Below are 22,437 nucleotides of genomic sequence, written 5' to 3'. Positions count from 1 at the left end.
CTGCTTTCCATGGGAGCAAATTAACCAGATTCATCATTCTCTGGTTGATGAAATTCCTCCTTGTCTCCGTCCTAAATGGTTCCCCCCCCATATGCTTAAACTGTGACCCCTTGTTTTGCACTTCCCTGCTATTGGGAGTATCCTTCCTGCATCTACCCTGTCTAGTTCTGTTCGAATTTTATAGGTTTTTGTGAGATTGCCTCTTATTTTTCTGAACTCCAGCAGATAGCTCTATATGTGGAAAATTGTGCTTGATGAACTTGAAGTTTTTTGAAGAAATAATGAGGAGGATTTATGAGGGCAGAGTGGTGGATGTGATAGTAAGGCTTTTGACAAGGTAGACTGGTTAGCAAGGTTAGATCACATAGAATCGAGGGAGAACTAGTTATTTGATACAGAACTGGCTGGAAGCTAGAAGACATAGTGGTGGTGGAGGGTTGCTTTTCAGACTGGAGGCCTGTGACCAGCAGTGTGCCACAAGGATTGGTGTTGGGTCCACTGCTTTCCATCATGTGAACATAGAAGGTATGGTTAGTAAGTTTGCAGATGACGCCAAAATTTGAGGCTCAGTGGGCAGTGAAGAAGGTTACCCAAGAGTACAACAGGATCTTGATCAGATGGGCCAATGGGCCAAGGCGTGGCAGGTGGCGTTTAATTTAGATAAATCATAATGCTGCATTTTGGAAAGGTGTATCAGAGCAAGACTTATACACTTAATGGTAAGGTCCTGGATAGTGAAGCTGAATAAAGAGACCTTAGAGTGAAGGTTCATAACTCCTTGAAAGTAGAGTCTCAGGTAAATAGAATATGAAGGTATGCTTGCCTTTATTGCTCAGTATGTTGAGTATAGGAGTTGGGAGATCATGTTGCAGCTGTACATGGCATTGATTAGGCCACTATTGGAATACTGCATGCAGTTCTTGTGCCCTTTCCATAGGAAGAATATTGTGAAACCTGAAAGGGTTCAGAAAAGATTGAGGGCCATGGTTAGGGTGCATAGCCCCCCAGGATGGGGAAGTCCAAACCTAGAGGGCATAGGTTTAAGATGAGAAGGGAAAAATTTAAAAGGGATCCAAGATGCAACATTTTCAAGTAGAGGGTGGTGCGTGTATGGAATAAGCTGCCAGAGGAAGTGGTGGAGGCTAGTATAATTACAACATTTAAAAGCCATCTGGATAGGTATATGAATAGGAATGGTTTAGAGGGGTATGGGCCAAATGCTGGCAAATGGGAAAAGATTTATTTAGGATATCTGGTCAACTTGGATGACTTGGACCATATGTTCTGTTTCTCTATGCACATCTGCACATCTCTATGACTCCATGAATATCATCCTAATTGATTCAACCTCTCCATCTCAGCAGGAGTCAGTCTGGTAGACTTTCACTGCTCATCCTCTAGAGCAAGAATATCTTTTCTCAGATAAGGAGATGTACACACTATTCCAGGTGTGGTCTCATCAAGACCTTGTAAATTGCAGAAAGAAATCCTTACCTCTGTATTCAAATCTTCTCACTATGAAAGCCAATATACCGTTTGCCTTCTTTACCACCTTCTACTCCTGCATGCTTATCTTCAGCGAATGGTGTATGAAGACACCAAGGTCTTGTTGTACATTCTCCTCTTTCAATTAATAGTCACTCAGATAATAATCTGCCTTCCTGTTTTTGTTATCAAAATGCATAATCTTGCATTTATCCAAATTTTACTGCATCTACCATGCATTTCCTCACTCAACTCGTCCAAATTGCACTAAAGCATCTTTACATCCTCTTCACAGTTCACTCTTCTACCAGTTTTGAGACATCTGCAAACTTTGAGGTATTAAGTGTAGTATCCAAATCATTAATATATGTTGAGAGTAGCCTGGATCCTAGCATTGATCCCAGTGTTACCTTATTAGTCACTGTCTGCCGTTCAGAAAAAGCTGTGTTTATTCCTAGTCTTTGTTTCCTGTCTGCCAACCAGTTTTCAATACACTACCCCCAATCCTGTGCACTTTAATTTTATGTACTTTCTTTTACATGAAACTATGATGAAAACTTTGCAAACGTCCAAGTAAGATGTATACTGGATTCCCTTCATAAGTCTACACATTACATCCTCGGAGAATTCCAGTAAATTTGTCAAAACTAATTTCCCTTTTGTAGATCCATGTTGACTTTGTCTGGTCCTGCCACTGTTTTCCAAATACTCAGCTATTCATTCTTTTTAAATGAATTTAGGATTTTCTCAACTAACTATGTCAGCCTGATATAATTTATCATACCCAGTTTTCTCTCTGACTTCCTTTTTTAAATACAGAGGTTACATTAACTACCCTCCATTCTGTAGGAACTGTCCGGAGTCTACAAACCCTTAAAAAATGACCACCAGTGCATCCACTGTTTCTAGGGCCACTTCCTTAAGTGCTCTGGGATGTAAGTTATCAGGCCTCATGATTTATTGAGCTTCAATCCCATCAATTTCTCCAACACCATTTCCCTACTAATATTGACTTGCTTCGGTTTCTCTCCAATGCTGTGTTCCCCAACATTTTTGATGATATTTGTGTCCCCCTTTGTGAATACAGAACCAAAGTATGTGTTTAGTTGGTCAGCAATTTATTTGTTACCCATTATAAATGACAGTAAAGCACCTTGTTAGTCTTCACCAATCTTTCTCTTTTCACAAACCTATAGTAGCCTTTTGTCGTCAGTTTTTATATACCACGCAAGCTTATTCCAGTAGTCTGTCTTCCTTTGCTTAATCTTTTTTTTTCCTCTAAGGTGCCTTTAGGAACATTAACAAATCAAATTGGTTGCTGGACTAAAGTAGATTTAAGTGCAGAGGGTCGAAATCTCGATCCAGAAGAAGGTTTTAAGATGAATTCAAAGAGAGACATGGAGGTTTAGGGAGGGAAGTCCAGACCCTGGGCCTTCATAGCTGAAGGTATGGCTGCCAATGATGTAATTAAAATTGAGGGTGCTAAACAGGCCAGAATTAGAGAAGTGCAGCTATTTTGGAGAGTTGTGGAGCTTGTGACGTTTGCACAGAAGTTAGGGCATTATTTAAAAGGATCATTTTACGTAGAGGTAAAAACAATGACTGCAGATGCTGGAAACCAGATTCTGGATTAGTGGTGCTGGAAGAGCACAGCACTTCAGGCAGCATCCAAAGAGCAGCAAAAAGCCCTTATTCCTGATTAAGGGCTTTTTTCCGAAACGTTGATTTCGCTGCTCATTTTATGTAGAGGCTAGTTGTTGATTAATCTCTTATTGCTTGTTGTAACAATTCTGCATTTTTTTCCATGCTGTCCTTGGTTCTTTTCATGTGCAAAAGATCTACAGCAAGTGGGCTGACAGATGGTGAGTTGTCTTGAAGGATTCTGCATAAACAAACTTTGATCCCAGACATGGGTGCACAAGAAGGCAGCTCCCCATCTGTTTGAGTACATCATAGTAGGAAAATAAGAAGAGATTATGCAGAACAAAACAAGCCGCTGGAAGGTGGAGGAGGATATCTTGCACTAGGTTGTCCATGTTTGTTTTTGGCATGGATGGAGTATAGGGTTGGAGGAATCACTGAGATGTTTTCAAAGTGAACTGGCTACATTTGGTTCTCATGTCAGAAATTAGCAAGCAATGGGAGCATGTTGCTTAGTGAGGATTGCAGGCTTTACATACAGCAGGTTACATTGACAACAGACATGTCTCTTCCAGCCACCACATATCAACTCTGCAATATATTGGAACCATAAGGATTTTGTTCCATCAATTTTCTACTGGTATACGATGATGGGCTGTAAGTTGTGAAGATGAATGTTTGGTCTGCTGGCAGCTGTTATGGTGCTCCATTCTGTGACAGCTCACTTCCACCTGCAGTTAAGATGCCTAGGCTGACTGACAGGTTGATGTGGATATTTCTTAGGGAATAATATGGAACTTGGAGTCACTGTTTGAAAATCAAGAATGGCCAATTTAAAACAAATGTTAAGTGAAATTATCTTCCTAAGAAGATCATGACTCTTTGGAGGAGTAAATTATTGCAGATGCTGGAATCTGTACTGAAAACAAAAAATGCTGGAAATCATAGCAGATCATGCAGCATCCATGGAGAAAGAGCATGCTAATGTTTCGGGTCAGTGTGGACTTGTTGGGCTGAAGGGCCTGTTTCCACTTTGTAATCTAATCTAGTCTAGACTCTTCATCAGAACCCTCTTCGTTTGGATGACTGTTCATCAAACTCTCAACATTAGCTTGCTCTCTCTCTACAGATGAATCTTTGGAACTCTGGTTCCTTCAACTTTTCATGCAGTATCTTGAAGGCAGAGCTGGGCTCATTTTTGTTGAGCAAAGTTTTAAAGGTTATGAGGAGTATGCGATAGTGTGATTTTAAGGTTACAGACAGAGCAGCTTGATCTTATCAAATGATGGAGCAGGCTTGAAGGGTTGAATTGCCTGCTCCTCCTAATTTCTTTGTATCGCTGATGACTTCAGTGTGCATGTTTAAGTGAATGCATGTCGGGCATAATATGAGAACTAGGCTGCCACCCAAAATGTGACCATGGACGTCACTGAGGTGCCAAACCAATATTTCTGGAGGAGCCTAATAGCCTTTAATTTGCTGGCATTGTTGTATTAGGTAAAGGATTGAAACTCTAATTTCCAAGAATGCTGAATAACAATCTGCCTTGCCATAGATGTGCAGGCAGGTGACAACATCTCTTCTCAGGAATTGCAGGTTTCCCAATTATGTCGGGAGCCATTCACAGCACACATTCTGCTTTGAGACTGATGCATGTCAACTGTGATATACCATAACGGACAAGAATCCCATTCCCTTAACGTGCATCTAGTGAATAATCACGTTATGCAGAGTAGTATCTTGCTATATTTCAATAAGTCATGAAACCTTCATTTTGTGGTAGGCTGCTGTGCATTTGCGATGCCAGGACAAAGTAAAGGCTGCCTACTCGACATCAAAGGCTATATTTAGACAATGGAGCCCTTGCATCTGGAGCTCACAAATAAGCAAATATAAAGAGAAAGTTATGGTTTCACACAATCTGACAGTGTGCATCATTGGGTTGTTGAAACAACGTATCTGCTGCATGGTTTGATCCAAAGCAGTGTATGTAGCACTTACCTGAGAAGCTGTCAGAATTTCTGATTGTGCAGACCATCTCATTGTTGTAAGGGACAGACCCCACCATCGGCTGTATGCCAAGCAGCTGAGGCACAGGAAATGGGGAAAAAGAAGGAAATCTGGGCATAGCCCATTCCTGCCATGATTGTCATTGAAAAATGAATTGGATTGTGACAGCAGTAAATGCAACCCCAGTTTCCCATTCACCTACACGAGAGTTTATATACCAGAAACCACATTTTTCATCTTGCAGTGACTGGCACAGCAACTATTGGTCATAATACAAAGATAAAAAGCACCACTAAATAAACCTTTCAGCTAGATATATCAATTACATCATGCTATATTTCACAGAAACAGCAATTAATCACTTGTGTGAAACCTAAATTCCATGCGCTTTTGCCTGTGTTCCTGCTTTTATACAGCATAGCTGCAATGATTGCACAATGGCTGGTGGAAAATGATTGCAGTGGAGGAGAATGCAGATAATCCTGGAGGATGTCCTCTAGCAGTTCAAGGCTAAGGTGACTGACAGTGACCTGTACTGTGTTGGCATTGGTAGCAGCAGTGTGGATTGACTGACTGACCAGCAACAGCAAGGACAAATGCTGACATATTGAGAGCACAGCTGCCTTCTATCCATGGAATCAATGCAATGACAGAGAAATGGCTCAGTGAATTCAGTTGTGTCGCCATAGACTTACTAGACCATTGAGGTTGCTCTCTCATTAAAGAGAAGTGACTGGTGGTGATTTAACCTGAGGGCCACCAGACCCCTGGTGGGAGAAGAAGTTGAGAGGTTGAGTCCTTCGTGGTAATCTCAAACTGGTGATGGAAACTGAACCCACACTGTTGGCATCACACTGCTCTGTAAACCAATGATCCAGCCAACTGAGCTAAACTGATACCCCAATTCCAAATCCAGTTAGCTAGTGGATGACACATTGCTGATTTCAAACCCTCTGTCTGTTTTTGGAAGGTCCCTTACCCTCTCTGGATACAAGACATCCATCCTACTTTCACTTCCTTTACTAAGACTTCAATACAACGTCAGAATATTGGAACCTGTTCTTTTGCATAAAAATATAACAAAGGAAACGTTCAGTTCCATAATGATTCTCTGCACCTGCCCCAGCTGTAGCACATCTCCCTTTTAAGAGGTTTTGATTAATTTCAGGAGGGCAGTTGAACTTGAAGTGCTGCTGGAAAGATTCAGGTTTGGGCCCTTGCTAATGCTTGCAGCCAATGAACAGCATTGTTAGTGCTAGCTGCACTGATCGTTATGACATGAGTAACAAAGTGCTGCTGTAATGCCCGTGTTTAACCTAATGTATATGGGTAAACTGTGCATTGTAATTCTTTATTCTTGATTTTGGACCACCTAATTTGACTACATATGTAAAAAAACATGTATCTTTACTCCACCTAATTCGTTCTGCTTAATGTATGTACATTAATTTATCGCCAAGAAGAAATGTGTCTTTTCGGAACACATGGGGAAAAGAAAACTTTTCCTGAACTTCATTTTTGGCACATTCCCAGCTGAATACATAATTGTGTGTTTCTTTTTAATTAGCCTTAAAACTTGAAACAGGTTCACGGTGTAGATTAGATTAGATTACTTAGTGTCTTAGATTAATATCAAATATAAAATGATCAAACCAGTCACCCAGCAAATTAAATCCTGCATTTATAAGATTGATTGAACCTTTTAGAAGATTTTTAAAAATGTTGTTAAAGTCTAAAGTTACCATTGTATTGATGGACTAACATGATTTGTTTCTTTTCCTGCTAGACCTGTGTTGGAAAAAAATGTTTCAATGTTATTAATAAATGTTTTTTAATGACTTTGTATTATTTTAAAACACCAAGCATTGTGAAAAATGTTTTTCAATGTGCAATTCTCAAAAGAGATTTTTGATCTGAGGTTTTTGATTGATTATGGATCCTAAGTACAGAGGAGGGAATTAAACTGTTTCTCTTCCTGCCTCAGGCGACTCACTGTGTGGAGTTTGCACATTCTCCCCGTGTCTGCGTGGGTTTCCTCCGGGTGCTCCGGTTTCCTTCCACAATCCAAAAAAATGTGCAGGTTAGGCGAATTGGCCATGCTAAATTGCCCATAGTGTTAGGTGAAGGGGTAAATGTAGGGGAATGGGTTTGGGTGGGTTACGCTTCGGCGGGTTGGTGTGGACTTGTTGGGCCGAAGGGCCTGTTTCCACTCTGTAAGTAATCTAATCTTAAATGGAAATTGCAGGGAGCTCAAGAAGTCCAGATCTTCTCTCTCAACTTGTCCTCTCTGCAATGTGACTCTTACCCAAGGATTTTTAAAAATAATTTTATTGGAATTAATCTTTCAAAATCTGTTTTGGGGAAGGAGGATCAAACAAATCTTTCAATATAATATATATTGAATCTTAATTCTTAAGATTCAATATATATTATAATTCTGAATGATTCATTTTGTTTCTCAAAGCAGTGGTTAAAGGGCCATTTGACAGTGTGCTCTGCAGATATTTGTAGCATTTTCATACCTGTTTTATTGTTCCAGCTGATCAGTGTTTCACTTCGTGCTTTATAAAGAAGACCATGGACAATAATTATTCTTTATTCCAATACATATTCCATCAATTTATTCTCTTCTCCTAAAAACTTTGATTCCGTAACAACACAACGACATTCTGGTACATCACTCTTCTTTTTCCATGAGTTTAATTGATAGGTTTTTCACTTCAAAGCCTAATCAGTTCTTCACTTAGCATCTGCCAATGGGCTGGCAGATCTGACACAAATCAGATTCAAATGTTTCTTTCACTAAGTGGTACTGATGTGAATAGATAGCCCCTTGGCTGCTTGAGCACTGGCTGAGGACTGAAGCTAGGATCTTGTCAGTCAGATTTGGCTTTCTTTCTTATTGTGGTGAACCATCAAGAAACAACCAAAGGGTCTTTTTCCAAGCTGTATGACTGTAACTCTATAATTGCAATGGTGTATTTCTGATTCATTTATTTTTGGTGTAAGTGAATTTATCAGAATCCAAATATTCATTAACTAAGCTTACCCTTTCTTACCTTAAATATCTCACCCCCTGTTCCTTCGTTTTATTATGTGCTGCTGTGCTGACTATTATAGGAACAGGAGTCACAGAATTATTATGGTGCATAAGGAGACCATTGGGGAATTAAGTAGTGCTGATCTCCTGCCTTTCCCCTACATCTGTGCACACTATTACTGTCCAAAAAAAATCCATCCATGCCCACTTGAACACCTCAACTGAACCTGCCTGCACCACATTTCCAGTCTCTACAATCCATATCTTGACTACTTGCTGTGTGAAACGTTTTTTTCTCACCATTACCCTTACTTTGTTTGCACATCCCTTTTAAATGTATGCTGTCTCATTATATCTTTTCCAGACAGAAACAGCTTCAGCTGATCGACTTTGTCCCGCCCACTCATGACTTTGAAAACGTCAACCAAATCTTCCTTCAGCCTTCCTCCCTCCAAGGAAAACAATCTGAACTATGAGCCATAGAGAGGTACTGCACGGAAACAGACCATTCGGTCCAACTCGTTCATGCTGACCAAATATCCTAACCTAATCTGGTCGCATTTGCCAGCACTTGGCATATATCCCTCTAAACCCTTCCTAATCATTTACCCATCCAGATGACTTTTAAATGCTGTAATTGTACAAGCCTCCACCACTTCCTCTGGCAGCTCAATCCATACACACAACACCCTCTGTGTGAAAATGTTGCTCTTTAGGTCCCTTTTATATCTTTCCCCTCTCACCCTGAACCTATGCCTCCAGTCCTGGACTCCCCCACCCCAGGGAAAATACCTTGTCTGTTTATCCTATTCATGCCCCTCATGACTTTATAAACCTCGACAAAGTCGCACCTCAGCCTCTGACACTCCAGGGAAAACAGCCACAGCCTTTTCAGCCTCTCCCTATAGCTCAAATTCCCCAACCCTGGCAACATCCTTGTAAGTCTTTTCTGAACCCTTTCAAATTTCACAACATCTTTCCGATAGAAAGGAGACCAGAATTGCATGCAATATTCCAACAGTGGCCTAACCAATGTCCTGTACAGCCGCAACATGACCTCCCGACTCCTGTACTCAATGCTCTGACCAATAAAGAAAAGCATACCAAATGCTGCCTTCACCATCCTATCTAGCTTCAACTCTATTTTCAAGGAATTGTGAACCTGCTCTCCAAGGTCTCTTTTTGTTCAGCAGCACTTCTTAGGACCTTACCATTAAGTGTACAAGTCCTGCTCTGATTTGCTTCTCCAAAACGCAACACCTCACATTTATTTAAATTAAACTCCATCTGCCACTCTTCAGTCCATTGGCCCATCTGATCGTGATCCCGTTGTACTCTGAGGTAACCTTTGTTGTCCAGTACCTCTCCAATTCTGGTGTCAATTGCAAATTTACTAACGATACCTCCTCTGTTCACATCCAAATCATTTATATAAATGATGAAAAGTAGTTCACCCAGCACCAATCCTCCTGGCACACCACTGGTCACTGGCCTCCAGTCTGAAAAGCAACCATAACCACCACACTGTTTTATACCTTCAAGCCAATTCTGTATCCAAATGACTCATTCTCCCCGTATTCCCTGAGATCTTATCTTGCTAACCAGTCTCCCACCAGGAACCACGTTGAACGCCTTACTGAAGTCCATTTAGATCATGTCCACTGCTCTGCCCTCATCAATCCTTTTTGTTGCATCTTCTAAAAACTCAATCAAGTTTGTGAGACATGATTTCCCATGCATAACGCTATGCTGACTATCCCTAATCAGTCTTCGCCTTGCCAAATACATGTAAATCCTGTCCCTCAGGATTCCCTCCAACAACTTGCCCACCAATGATGTCAGGCTCACTAGCCGAGAGTTCCCTGGCTTCTCCTTACTCCCTTTCTTAAATGATGGCACCATGTTGACCAACTTCCGATCTTCCGACCTCACCTGGGACTATTGATGATGCAAATATCTCAGCAAGGGGCCCAGCAATCACTTCCCTAAATTCCCACAGAGTTCTAGAGCATACCTGATCAGATCCTGAGGTTTTAACCACTTTTATGCATTTCAAGACATCCAGCATCTCCTCCTCTGTCATATAGACATTTTGCAAGATTAGATTAGATTAGATTACCTACAGTGTGGAAACAGGCCTTTTGGCCCAACAAGTCCACACCATCCCTCCGAAGAGTAACCCACCCCACTCCACCCCTTCTGACTAATGCACCTAATCACTGTGGACAATTTTAGTATGGCCAATTCACATGACCTGCACATCTTTGGATTGTGGGAGGAAACCGGAGCACCCAGCGAAAACCCATTCAGACACAGGGAGAATGTGCAAACTCCACGTAGACAGTTGCCCGAGGCAGGAATCAAATCTGCGATTCTGGTGCTGTGAAGCAGCAGTGCCAGCCACTGTGCCGCCCAAATTGTTACTATCTATTTCCACACATTCCATATCTTCTCCACAGGAAACACTGATGCACTATACTCGTTTGGTATCTCCCTATCTCCTGCGACTCCATGCAATAGGCTGCTTCGCTGATCTTTGAGGGGCCCTATTCTCTCCTTGGTTTCCCTTTTGTCCTTAATGTATTTGTAAAAACCCTTTGGCTTCTCTTAATTCTATTTGCCAAAGCTATCTCATGTCTCCTTTTTGCCCTCCTGATTTCCCTCTTAAGTATACTCCTACTGCCTTTATATTCAAAGGATTCATTCGATCTATCTACCTGACACATGCTTCCTTCTTTTTCTAATCAAAACCTCAATTTCTCTATACAGTCTTCTGTATACCTACCATCCTTTCCTTTCACGCTAACAAGTTTATACTGTCTCTGGACTCCTGTTATCTCAATAAAACATATAATCAAGAAAGAACCCACTCTACTCATTACAGTAGACTTACAGCAAGTTTATACGTTAAAAACTATGCACTTATCTGTTCCTGTACCGTGAGATCTTCCACACAGGTTCCTCCAAGGTCAGCTGTGAATTTCACTGTTTGTTAATTTTTCCTAGACGCACTCCGATGTCCAGAGATACTTGAACTCTCACAACAAAGGCAGCAACTGTGCAGATTCACTACTGTCAGTTAGCAGTGTAGGTTTCTCTCCCCCTCATTAATCATGTGGTCACTGCTTTTTGTCTGTCTTTCTCCTTTTAAAAGGGCTGTTGTTTTGACTTTTTTCCCTAAAGATACAAAACAATGCAACAGCAGATAAAACAGCAATTGCTGCTCTTGGAATTTGAGGAAATCGCCTCGAACACCTAAAATATCTCAAAAAAAGAAGCAGTTCTTACAGTCACAATTTTTTCCCGTCCTGTAGAGACCTACAGTGCAGAAAAGGCATTGAGTCTGTACTGACATAACGACCCCAAAAGACTCACTAATCCCAATTTCCTGCACTTATTCCATATTCATGAATGTTATGATATTTGAAGTGCTCATTCAAATATTTTTTAAACGTTGTGACTTTTCCAGTTTCTACTACTGTCCCAGGCAGTGCATTCCAGATTCCCACTGCCCTCTGAGTGAAAAAGCTTTTTCTTAAATCCCCTCTGAATCTCATGCCCCTTACACTAAAACTATGCCCTCTTATGATTGATCCCTCAACCAATGGGAATAGGTGCTGGATATTCACCCAGTCCATAACCCTCATAATCTTATACACCTCAATCATGTCCCACACTTCGGCTTGGATTGTTTTCTGTAGAGCAGAAACAATTATTCTAGTCTCTCCTTGTAGTTCAATTTTTCCATCCCCGACAATATCCTGGTGAACTTCCTCTGTACACTTTCTCGTGCTGTCACATCCTTCGTGTAGTGAGGTGACCAGAACTGCACACAGTACTCCAGCTGTGGCATAACCAACGCTCTGTACAACTCCAACTTTACATCCTTGTTCTTATGTTCTATGCCATGTCGGCTAAAAGCAAGTGGTACCATAGGCCATTCATTTGCCTGTTCTTTCAGACTGTCTAGTGCCCACCCATTCCCTTCTTTCTTCTAGTCCCTTGAGCTGTGGTGTGACCACCTCTTTAAACATGCTATCCACATAACTCTCAGTCTCGCCAATGATCCACAGTTGTCTCCAACTGCTGCTCAAGCTCTGAGACCCCGGGCTCCAGCTTCTGAGGCTGGGAGAACTTCTTGTATGTAGTCATCTAAAACACTGGCAGCATCTAGGATTCCCCACGTTTGACAAATTACACATTCCACTCAGCTGGCCTCTCCTAACATCTTTTACACATATAATTAATGCCTTAAACAAGAAGCATTAGATTTCCCACTCTATCACTAAGGTTATGAACAGGTTAACTCTAGCTAAGTTCCCACTGCTATAAATCTGTATGATAAGAAAGGTTAACCAGTAATTATCAAGTGACCAATATTCTCAAATCTGGACATTTTCTCACCTTTGGAATTATAACTTCAACAGAAGCTGCACTGAAGATTCTTGTGGTGTTCCTGCTGTTTACCAGTTACTGGTCCCTTCCTGAAGTCCAGCTGTTGCCTCTCCAAGCTAAGTACCCTGTAAAGACTAGGCTTGAATCTCCATTGCACTTGATTTCTAGGCTTACAGGTTACTGTGTCATTTCCTCCCGACTGCCACCACTGCTCCGAGATAAGTGACTTGTATAGATTTCTTCAATCTATTCTCATAGCTGATCCCATTCTTGTAAGTGGCTCCTCCGCTCTTCTGAATGCGTTCACATTTATGCTGTCATGTGGCATCCACACTGCATAATATTCCAGATGAGGTCTAACAAGGGTCTTGTACAAGTTTGACATCACCACCTTGCTTTTGTACTCTGTGCCCTTATTAAAACAGCCAAAAACCTAGCATGCTTCATTAACGACTCTTTTCACTCTCCTGCCACCTTTGTTGATCTGTGCACATATACACTCAGAACTCTGTGCTCCTGCACTCCCTTTAGAATTGTACCCACTATTTATTGTCTTTCAGTGTTATTCCAACGAAATGTTTCAGTTCACACTTCTCTACATTTAACCTTATCTGCTCGCTCCACCAACTTGTTAATATCTTTATGGAGTTCCACACTACCCTCCTCACAGTTTATAGTTTTTCCAAGTTTAGTGTCATCTGCAAACATGGAAATTGTCCCCTGCGTGCTAAGTTTTTTTTAGCCAAGTCAGTCCTTCAAGACTGTTCTTCCATTCAGCTAGGTGATGGTTAACTTTCTTAATGCCCTTTTCAAAAAAGAAAATCAACTTCTGCTTTAGCTTTATTAATTTATCAACCTTAACTTTCTAAATTCGAAAAAAATACAAGTTTAGTCTATGCAATCTGATCTCATAATTTAATCCTTTTGTCTCCAGCTTCATTCTGGTGCATCTGTACAAATCCTCCTCTCAGGTCAGTTTCTCCTTTTGTTGAAGTGTGGTACCAATTGCCTAGTACTCCAGCTGGGGTTGAATCATTGGTATACTAACTCTTGGTATCCAAATGTTAACTTGCTCAATTGACTGGCTGTCCAAATCTGTTAACACAAGTTAGACAACTCCATCTAGAATATTATGCATGAATTTCCCAGGTGTCCGACAATACTGAAGCAGTCAAATCTATGTGAACACAAGTTGGTACAAATGCAAAACTGTCCCAACTTTATTTGTAAACAAGTTACAATAGTTTTTGTGACAAAACAATGCTATCTGTAATCTTATTTGGCCCCTTAACCTTACAATGCTTCTCAAGTCTGTCTCCCTTAGACTCTGTGGGACTGCAAAGCAGTTTTTGCTCTTCCTCCTTCTCTCTGGACAGTCAGCAGTTCTCTGTCATTGGCCATGCTGCTCTCCTCGGAAGGTCCAGAAGATTCAAGACTCCAAGAGAGCAGTCTGCAGATTGACCCTGTGTTTATATATTTTTCAGTGGTGTTCTGGAACTTTCTATAGTTCTGGCCAATCAGGGAGACACACTTAATAGTTTGAGACATCGTCAATCATTTGAATGATTGTTTCTTTGTTTGGCAGGACCCAGTGTCTCTCTATCTGGGCCCTCCTGTGTGTGGTGGATAAGTTGTTGGAGTTTTGCCTGAATAGGATAACTGTTGCTTTTTAAATTATGCTAATGTCATTAGCACGCGGCTACTGTGTTTGCAATGTGTCTGTTGTGTGGGTTTTGTGACTTCAGTGTTTTACTTTGCCAATAGACTCAACATCCCTCGATGCTTGGTCAGGTTAGCAATCTATCTATTTTTTAGTTGTCAGGAGGCTGCTACACTTGTTAGTAATTTTTATTTAACCTTAATCTCACCAGCTGTAATGATATCAGTCACTGCTCATTTCTAAAATTAATACTTGGCATCTGTTAATTATGATTTAAACACAAATACATTGAACTACCATGCCTGTATTGATGAGTCATTTTGTTAAGTAGCTCCATCTGTTAATACTCAACTATTATATCTCTATACCACTATGCTATCAAATGCAGATTTTATTTATTCAACTTAAATTGTACAAGCTACCATGCTGGGATTTGCACCAATGATCCTTAAGTATTAGACTGATCTCTGGAATACTAGCTCCGTGACATTACCACTTGGCCATCATGTTCCCAAATGTGGAATATGGACTTTTTCTCAAAAGTGTCAGATTGCAAAGTTGAACACATATAAACAGGGAATATGATATTCCAGCTGGCTTATTTTCTGACTTCTGTAATGTCAAGTGATAAATTTCCAGAAAAAATATCTGCCTCAAAAGTTAACTTTTTTTCTCTACAGATGCTGCCAAGCTACTAAATATATCCAGCATTTTTCATTCATCTTCTATTTTACTTCCTGCCATTAATACGTTACGCTTTTCTCAATGTGCTAGTTAGAGGTTCTTGCAGAGCCAAGAGCACCAAAGAAAACTAACTTTGTCAGTTTACTGAGTCGGCTACTTCAACAGTACTTGGGGGCAAGTAAAGATTTGAGTATCCACTTACTGCTCTGACTGCAGGAGCATGAAAGCTAACTCGCTAGAGACTTGTAATTTCACTTAACCAGTCAAGGTATTGTATGTGGTAGGTTTTGCTCAACCCTAAATGTATGTCTGTCAGACTTGATAAACTGTGATTGAGTTACTGGAGCATGACTTTTCTTGAAGTGGAATAGACTTTGTGTCTGTGCTTTATGACAAACTCTGGGACGGGATCTGAAACCTAGGACTACAGAGTCAGCAGGAAGCTGACATTTAGACACAGCACACAATTATTGTACAAGATTTTAGAGATTGACATGGTTCTGAAATTTGGATGTATTAAAGAAAACCAATAAAAGAGGGAGAAAACAGCAAGTACTATAAAAACAGACAATAAGAGATTCTTTAAATATGTGTAAAGGAAAAAAGAAGCCAAAATGACCCTGACCCTTAGAAAACGAGGCTGTGAGAATAATAATGGAAAACCAGGAAATGGCACAGGAGTTGAAAAAGTACTTAGCATCAATTTTCACAGTAGAGGACACAACTAGCATTGCAGAGATATTAAATAAGGACTAAAGGGGAGTGAGGAAAAAAATATAATAATTATCTTCAGAGAAAAGAGTGATTAGGAAACTAATAGGGCTAATAGCTGATATGTTCTGTGGACCTATTGGGATTTTAGAGGGAGGAGCTACAGAGATGGTGGATGTATGGTAGTAATCTTCCAGGAATCCTTAGCTTCTGTAATAGTCCCAGAGAGTTGGAAAATTGCCAATGTTAATACCCTTATTCAAGGAGGGATGGAGACAAAAATTCCACCAGGTAACTATAGGTCAGTTAGCTTAACATCTGCTATTAGGAAAAAAATACTAGAATCTATTATAAAGGGTGTAATAGCAGAACATTTCCAAACACATAATATGATCAAACAGTCAACAACCTTGCATGACACCGTTGAACACCACTTAGGGCAACAATGACACAGAATGTACTCTGGATGGGGGCCTTCACTGTCCATTACCAAGAGTGTCCAGCAGCTCTGTAACTGCTCAAGCTTACTGAGACCAAAAAGACATACCTGTCAGGCTGAGTCTGTGGCAGGTGCTGAGGGTGCCAACAAGAGGAACTGACCTCTTTAACCTTGAATTCACTAATCGGTGTCTGTCACAGTTGCATCCACCCATGAGTATCAGTAGAAATGGCCATCACATGGTCATTGTGGGGAGAAAGTTCCATCTTTGCATAGAGAATATCCTCCATTGTGTTGTTTGGTACTAGTGCCATGCTAAGTTTTGACAGACTTTGGACTGATCAAGCAACTCAAATCTGGATATCTGTGAGATTTTCATTTTAAATGAGTTTGGGGTATAACTTGTATTTGATGTGTACACAGTGCAACATTTCCTGAAAAAACATAAGAACCAACAACGGGTGTAGGCAATTTAGCCCCTCTTGCCTATTCCACCATTTAATGCAATCATGGCTAAACTCATGACTGAATCAACTCCACTTTCCTGCCTGCCCCCCATAACCCTTTAACCTAATACCAAATATAAATCTGTCTTTCTCTTTAAATTTACTCTGTGTCCTACTGCATTCTTGGGTAGTGAACTCCACAAGAAAATGGAAATATTATGTAGTTTTTCTTTCCTCAGTTAATGACCATTATCTGCTCCAGAACCTGAAGTGGTATTTCTCATATAAGTGTATTTTTTCTTCTTCAATACAGTTTGTAATCTAAGCATATTATCCTTTTGTGCAGGTTTTGTTCCACAGCAACAGCTGAAGCCATCCCGACTCTTTGCAGTACCAAAACAAATTCGCACATCACTGCCACTTGTGTCACATCAGACAAATCAAGAAAATCACGATGAAAATAACGTGTCCAGTTCATTCACTACATACTATAGTGTCTTGTGGTGTAAAGCATCAAAGAAAAAACACAAGAAATGGGAGGGGGATGCAGTCTTGATTGTCAGAAAGACGTCTGCAGTTCTCAAGGACATGGAGGGCAAAGACATCGGAAAAGGTAAGCATGTTAATGTTAAAATCAACTTGTTATATTCAATTTGCTTTAGGACATCATTATTACAAATTCTTGAAAAACCATAATTTCCACAAATTACAAATCTGGAAAAATCCAACCAAAGAGTAAGATAAAGAATATTTTCCTTTCATTAATTCACAGAATTTAGGTATCACTGGGAAGCCCAGAATTTGCAGGCCATGCATAACTGCCCTTGGAACTGAGTGGCTTCCTCAGCTATCTCAGAGGGTAATTCAGAATAAACCATGGTTACTGTGTTTTGGACATAAATGGGCATAAGATAAAGTTTCTTTCTTAAAGGAAGAAAGGACATTAGTGAACCAGATTGATTTTTCCAACAATTGATGATGGTCATCATTACTGATTCGAGCTATAACTGGCTCTCATTCCACTGTCAGTGGGACATGACCCCATGTCTTCAGAGCATTACAAAAACAGAAATTGTTGGAAAAGGTCAGCAGGTGTGGCTGCATCTGTGGAGAGAAATCAGTATTAATGTTTTGGGTCCATTGACCCTTCCTCAGTTCTGAGTATCACCAGTTTATCTTGCAGCAATGAAATCATAGGATTTTCTGCTTGCCAGATTCAAAGCTTTGGAAATTCTGCTATGTTATTGCCTGCTCTTCTACTTGTATGTTACCTGATGCAAGATGTTTCAAAGTTAAAGGTGGAGGAAAATTGGTATGAATTGTACAGATGGGCTAATAAATTCCAAGCTTAAATGTCAATGTCTGGAAGAACGTACATTTAAAGCTCTACTTTTGACATGTACAAAATCACTTTGCCATTGATCAGTAACCCATTAATTTTTCAGTCCATGGACTTTCGCAAAGAATTTTTTCTTACGTTAAACTGTTAACTTGAGTGCATAGACAGCAAATCATATCGGAGTAGCCATTACACTGAATCTTCCAAAAAGATTGCCTTTTTTTGGCAGAATGAGATCAATTAAATACACTTTGATACTTGGAATTGATGCTTCTGACAGAATGATTTTAACATGCTGCATTTCTTTTTCTTGCTAACATTGTGCACCAGCAAGTTACTTATAATTAGCATTGTTATTTGTCCTAGCTTCAGAACTTCACTGTTGCTAGTGTGACTGTAAGTTAGTGTATTACATAGATCCTGGCTTTCCTGATATTCATTTTCATTGAAATTGACATGTGTATCTAGTAGAAATTATTTGTGCAATCCAGAGATAATAAAGATATGTGTTATAAGCTGTGGGCATGTTATCTCTCATTCCTTTGAGCACAAGGGCTTGCTTCACTGCTTAGGAAGCATGGTTCATCTACAAGAACAGTGTTTTGCTTTGGTGTGAAATGCAGAACTTTAGTTTACAAATGGAGAGATATTATCAAAAATTAATTAGAAATATACCCTTAGAATTGCTGAGTTCCATGAGGGTTTGCTAACATTTACACATCTATAAGAAATGTGCATGTGCCTAAATAAATTTTCAATGATCTTGCGTGACCAGGAAGTAGTGATTTTATTTGCAAACAAGAAAGAGGTCATCATTTTGTTTGTGATTATTGGACTCAATTTTTACATTTTTGTCCTGCAGTTCCACTTAGTTGATGGAAACATTGACTATTCAATAAAAATTTAGACTATGTGAAACTATTCATGAAATCCGCAAATGTATCCCTCATCTCAGGGTAATTTTGTGTAATGAGCTTTTGGAAGAAAAGTGACAGCTGAACCAACATCATCCCTTACAGGAGGGAAATGAAAATACTAGTAAAGTTGTGATTTATACTGTGAATCTCAGCAGCAGCATCATTAGGCAATCAGATTTTTATATTCTGAAATTGACAGGACCACTGCAAAGAATGTTTTTGTCAGGGCATGCTGTCCCAATGAACACACAATATTGATTTGGCTTAAGATGCAGTGTAAAGTCTGTGTATCTTTAACTTACTTTATTTTTAACTATGCACTGAATTGGGAAGAGGACTGAGAAAGGAATTGCTGTACTTTTTTAAAAAGCAAGCTATTGGCACTTATTTTAAGTCAAATTTAGACTCTTTTTTGCAAGCAGCAGGAGAAATGTAACAGGAGATGGGGCTGTTATGTTATTCAGGTGGATATCCTCAATAGGTATGGGTTACTACCGGATTAAACTACAGTACCTCGGGCATATACCTGAGGCCGTTACCTGTCAAGTTTACCAGTGGTCCCTATTGACTGTATGGTCCTGATAGCTACAAACTCGGCTGGGTTTATCGCAGGTCTCTAGGTCCCTTCAGTTTATCCTTTCACCTAGGAGTGAGAGGGATTCACTTTAAGTCAATCCTAATGCCTTCTCAGCTAAGTTCTAGACTTAACATACCAACACAATGGTAAACATATCTTATCAAATAAAGGTTCGGCGAATACGAAGTGTGTGGTGTAAAATATAATAGAAATTTATCAATATAATAAGTTGAATACTCACAATCAGATGTTTTCAGTTAATCACAATCGTTACAGCCTTTCTGAATGTTCTTAAAAGATACCTAGGATAAAAGCAGAGCTTAATACCTGAGTGTCCCAAATGGGATCTTCATAGACTAGCGTGTATCAGCTAGTTGGTTCAGATTGTATCTTCTTCAGGCTAGAATGCAGTGCCTCAACCGAGAATCTTTTAGGCAGGCGTATTTCAGCAAGCTCTTAGCCGTCCGTATGTTTCATCCGATCGGTCCGTATTTTGCACAAATGTGTCTTTTCTGCAAGCCTGGTGGTTCAGAGGATGGTTGGGTGACTCATTGTCTGTGTTTCAAGACAAGAGTGAGTTCTGTCTGTTTTAGCTCTGCTTTTATATCCCTTACAGTCTAAGTTAAGCAATTACATCATTTGTTTAAAGAACTGGAATCTCAAACTGTGCCTCGGTCAGCATTGTTTAAAGGTCGCGTTAAACACTTAATTAGCTGAGAAAACAATAAGTAGCTGATAAGTAGCTGGTAGAGAGCAGTTGCTACATAGTCATAGTTATACTTAATTGTTGCTAGGCTAAAATACAATAAAGAGTTAATAGTATCATTGTTGCTACAATCTAATATAATCAGGTAAAATTCCACAGAAGAATTGAGTCTTTTCATGAAGAAGTAGACAGATCCCATGACACTTAACGAGTTAATAGCATCATTGCTGTTAAGCTTAATCTTATACAATATAATATAATCAGGTAAAATTCCACAGAGGAATCGAGTCTTTTCATGAAGAAGTAGACGGATCCCATGACACTTAACGAGTTAATAGCATCATTGTTGTTAAGCTTAATCTTATACAATATAATATAATCAGGTAAAATTCCACAGAGGAATCGAGTCTTTTTATGAAGAAGTAATGGATCCCATGACACTTAACGAGTTAATAGCATCATTGTTGTTAAGCTTAATCTTATACAATATAATATAATCAGGTAAAATTCCACAGAGGAATCGAGTCTTTTCATGAAGAAGTAGACGGATCCCATGACACTTAACGAGTTAATAGCATCATTGTTGTTAAGCTTAATCTTATACAATATAATATAATCAGGTAAAATTCCACAGAGGAATCGAGTCTTTTCATGAAGAAGTAATGGATCCCGTGACAGGGCAACTCTAGCAAATTGTGTGCAAAGTGAGATTTAGCAGGCAGCAGGTTGCTGAATGATTTGTGGAGTTGTGACCATCTGTAGATGACAAAGACCATTGGGCTGACAACTATCTAATTGTGACTTGAGTTGCTGAACAGCATGTGGGTGCAAATGATATTGGCCTTTGGACTGCTGAAAGGACAGATAGTGTGTGACACACACACACACACACACACACACACACCAGTAAAGTACCTAAATGTTGAGGATAGCTAGTTTATATTTTTCTGACCAGTTGCTGCAGTTGTGATGTTTAGATTGTAACTATTAGATTTTACACAAAGTGTACAATTGGTGCCTCTTCTTTCAAAGTGAAAAGAAACTGAAGAAAGAGCTTGAAGAATAGAAAGTCCTGATGATCAAAATGACTATCTCAGTGAATCCTAATGACTGGTGCAGTTGAACTGTGAATCCCAGTTTACTCCCTTAATTTGTAAAACCACATTTTTTTTTGTTTGTCTACGTCTTTTTGTATGAGTGACTTGGGAGGTTTAGAGGGGAGATTAGAATTTTAACCAGTAGAGTTGTAGATATCTTCTGATCAACCTATCCAGAGATGTTCTTGCACACTTCTGGAGCAGGTGGAACTTAAAGTCTGGAATCCTTGTCCAGAGGAAGGGACACTACCACTGCACTGCAAGAGATCTAACAGCAGAGTTAAATGTTGGCACTTCACAGTTCCTTATCTGTGATTAAAATCTATGAAATAAATAGTTGTTTGGCTCTCTCTAATGAGGAAGCAGCCCTAAGTCCTCTGGGACTATGACAAGCTCATAGTACAATGGGAACTAGATCAGATAGGCCATTGGATTGAGGAGTGGCAGATGGAGTTTAATTTAGATAAATGCGAGATGCTGCATTTTAGAGAAGAAAATCAGAGTAGGACGTATACACTTAATGGGTAAGGTCTTGGGGAGAATTGCTGAACAAAGAGACCTTGGAATGCAGGTTCATAGCTCCTTGAAAGTAGAATTGTAGGTAGATAGGATAGTGAAGAAGGTGTTTCGTATGCTTTCATTTATTGGTCACAGCATTGAGTGTAAGAGTTGGGAGGTCATGTTGTGACTGTATAGGACATTGGTGAGGCCACTTTTAGAATATTGGATGCAATTCTCATCTCCTTCTTATCAGAAAGATGTTGTGAAACTTGAAAGGGTTCAGAAAAGACTTACAAGGATGTTGCCAGGGTTGGAGGATTTGAGCTATAGGGAGTGGCTGTATTGGCTGTGGCTGTTTTCCCCGAACGTCAGAGGCTGAGATGTGACCTTGTAGAGGTTTATAAAATTATGAGGGGCATGGATAGGATAAATAGACAAAGTCTTTTCCCTGGGGTGGGGGAGTCCAGAACTAGAGGACATAGCTTTAGGGTGAGAGGGGAAAGATATAAAAGGGACCTACGGGGCAACATTTTCATGCAGAGACTGGTGCGTTTATGAAATGAGTTGCTAAAGCAAGTGGCAGAGGTTAGTACAATTGCAACATTTAAAAGGCATCTGGATGGGTATATGAATAGGAAGGGTTTGGAGGGATGTGGGCCAAATGCTGGCAAATGGGACTAGATTACTTTGGGACATCTAATCGGCATGGACGAGTTGGACCGAAGGGTCTGTTTCCGTGTTGTACATTTCTGTGACTCTCTTTCAGAACAGAAACACGGTCTTTATTTT

At 39.9% G+C, this 22,437-nt stretch overlaps 1 protein-coding gene across 1 annotated transcript in view; it reads left to right on the top strand.

Moving 5' to 3' along the window:
• rad54b (RAD54 homolog B) overlaps positions 1-22,437 on the top strand; it is a 205,160-nt gene that overhangs the window by 99,227 nt on the left and 83,496 nt on the right. Inside the window, exon 3 of the mRNA XM_060823670.1 lies at positions 16,858-17,124. Within this exon, the coding sequence (XP_060679653.1) occupies positions 16,858-17,124 (267 nt within the window). The remainder of the gene's footprint in view (positions 1-16,857; positions 17,125-22,437) is intronic.

The sequence above is a fragment of the Hemiscyllium ocellatum genome, chromosome 4 (genome assembly GCF_020745735.1).
Source record: "Hemiscyllium ocellatum isolate sHemOce1 chromosome 4, sHemOce1.pat.X.cur, whole genome shotgun sequence".
Classification (NCBI taxonomy): domain Eukaryota; kingdom Metazoa; phylum Chordata; class Chondrichthyes; order Orectolobiformes; family Hemiscylliidae; genus Hemiscyllium; species Hemiscyllium ocellatum.
Note: the sequence above shows the minus strand (reverse complement) of the source record. Positions and strands in the feature narration are given on the sequence as shown.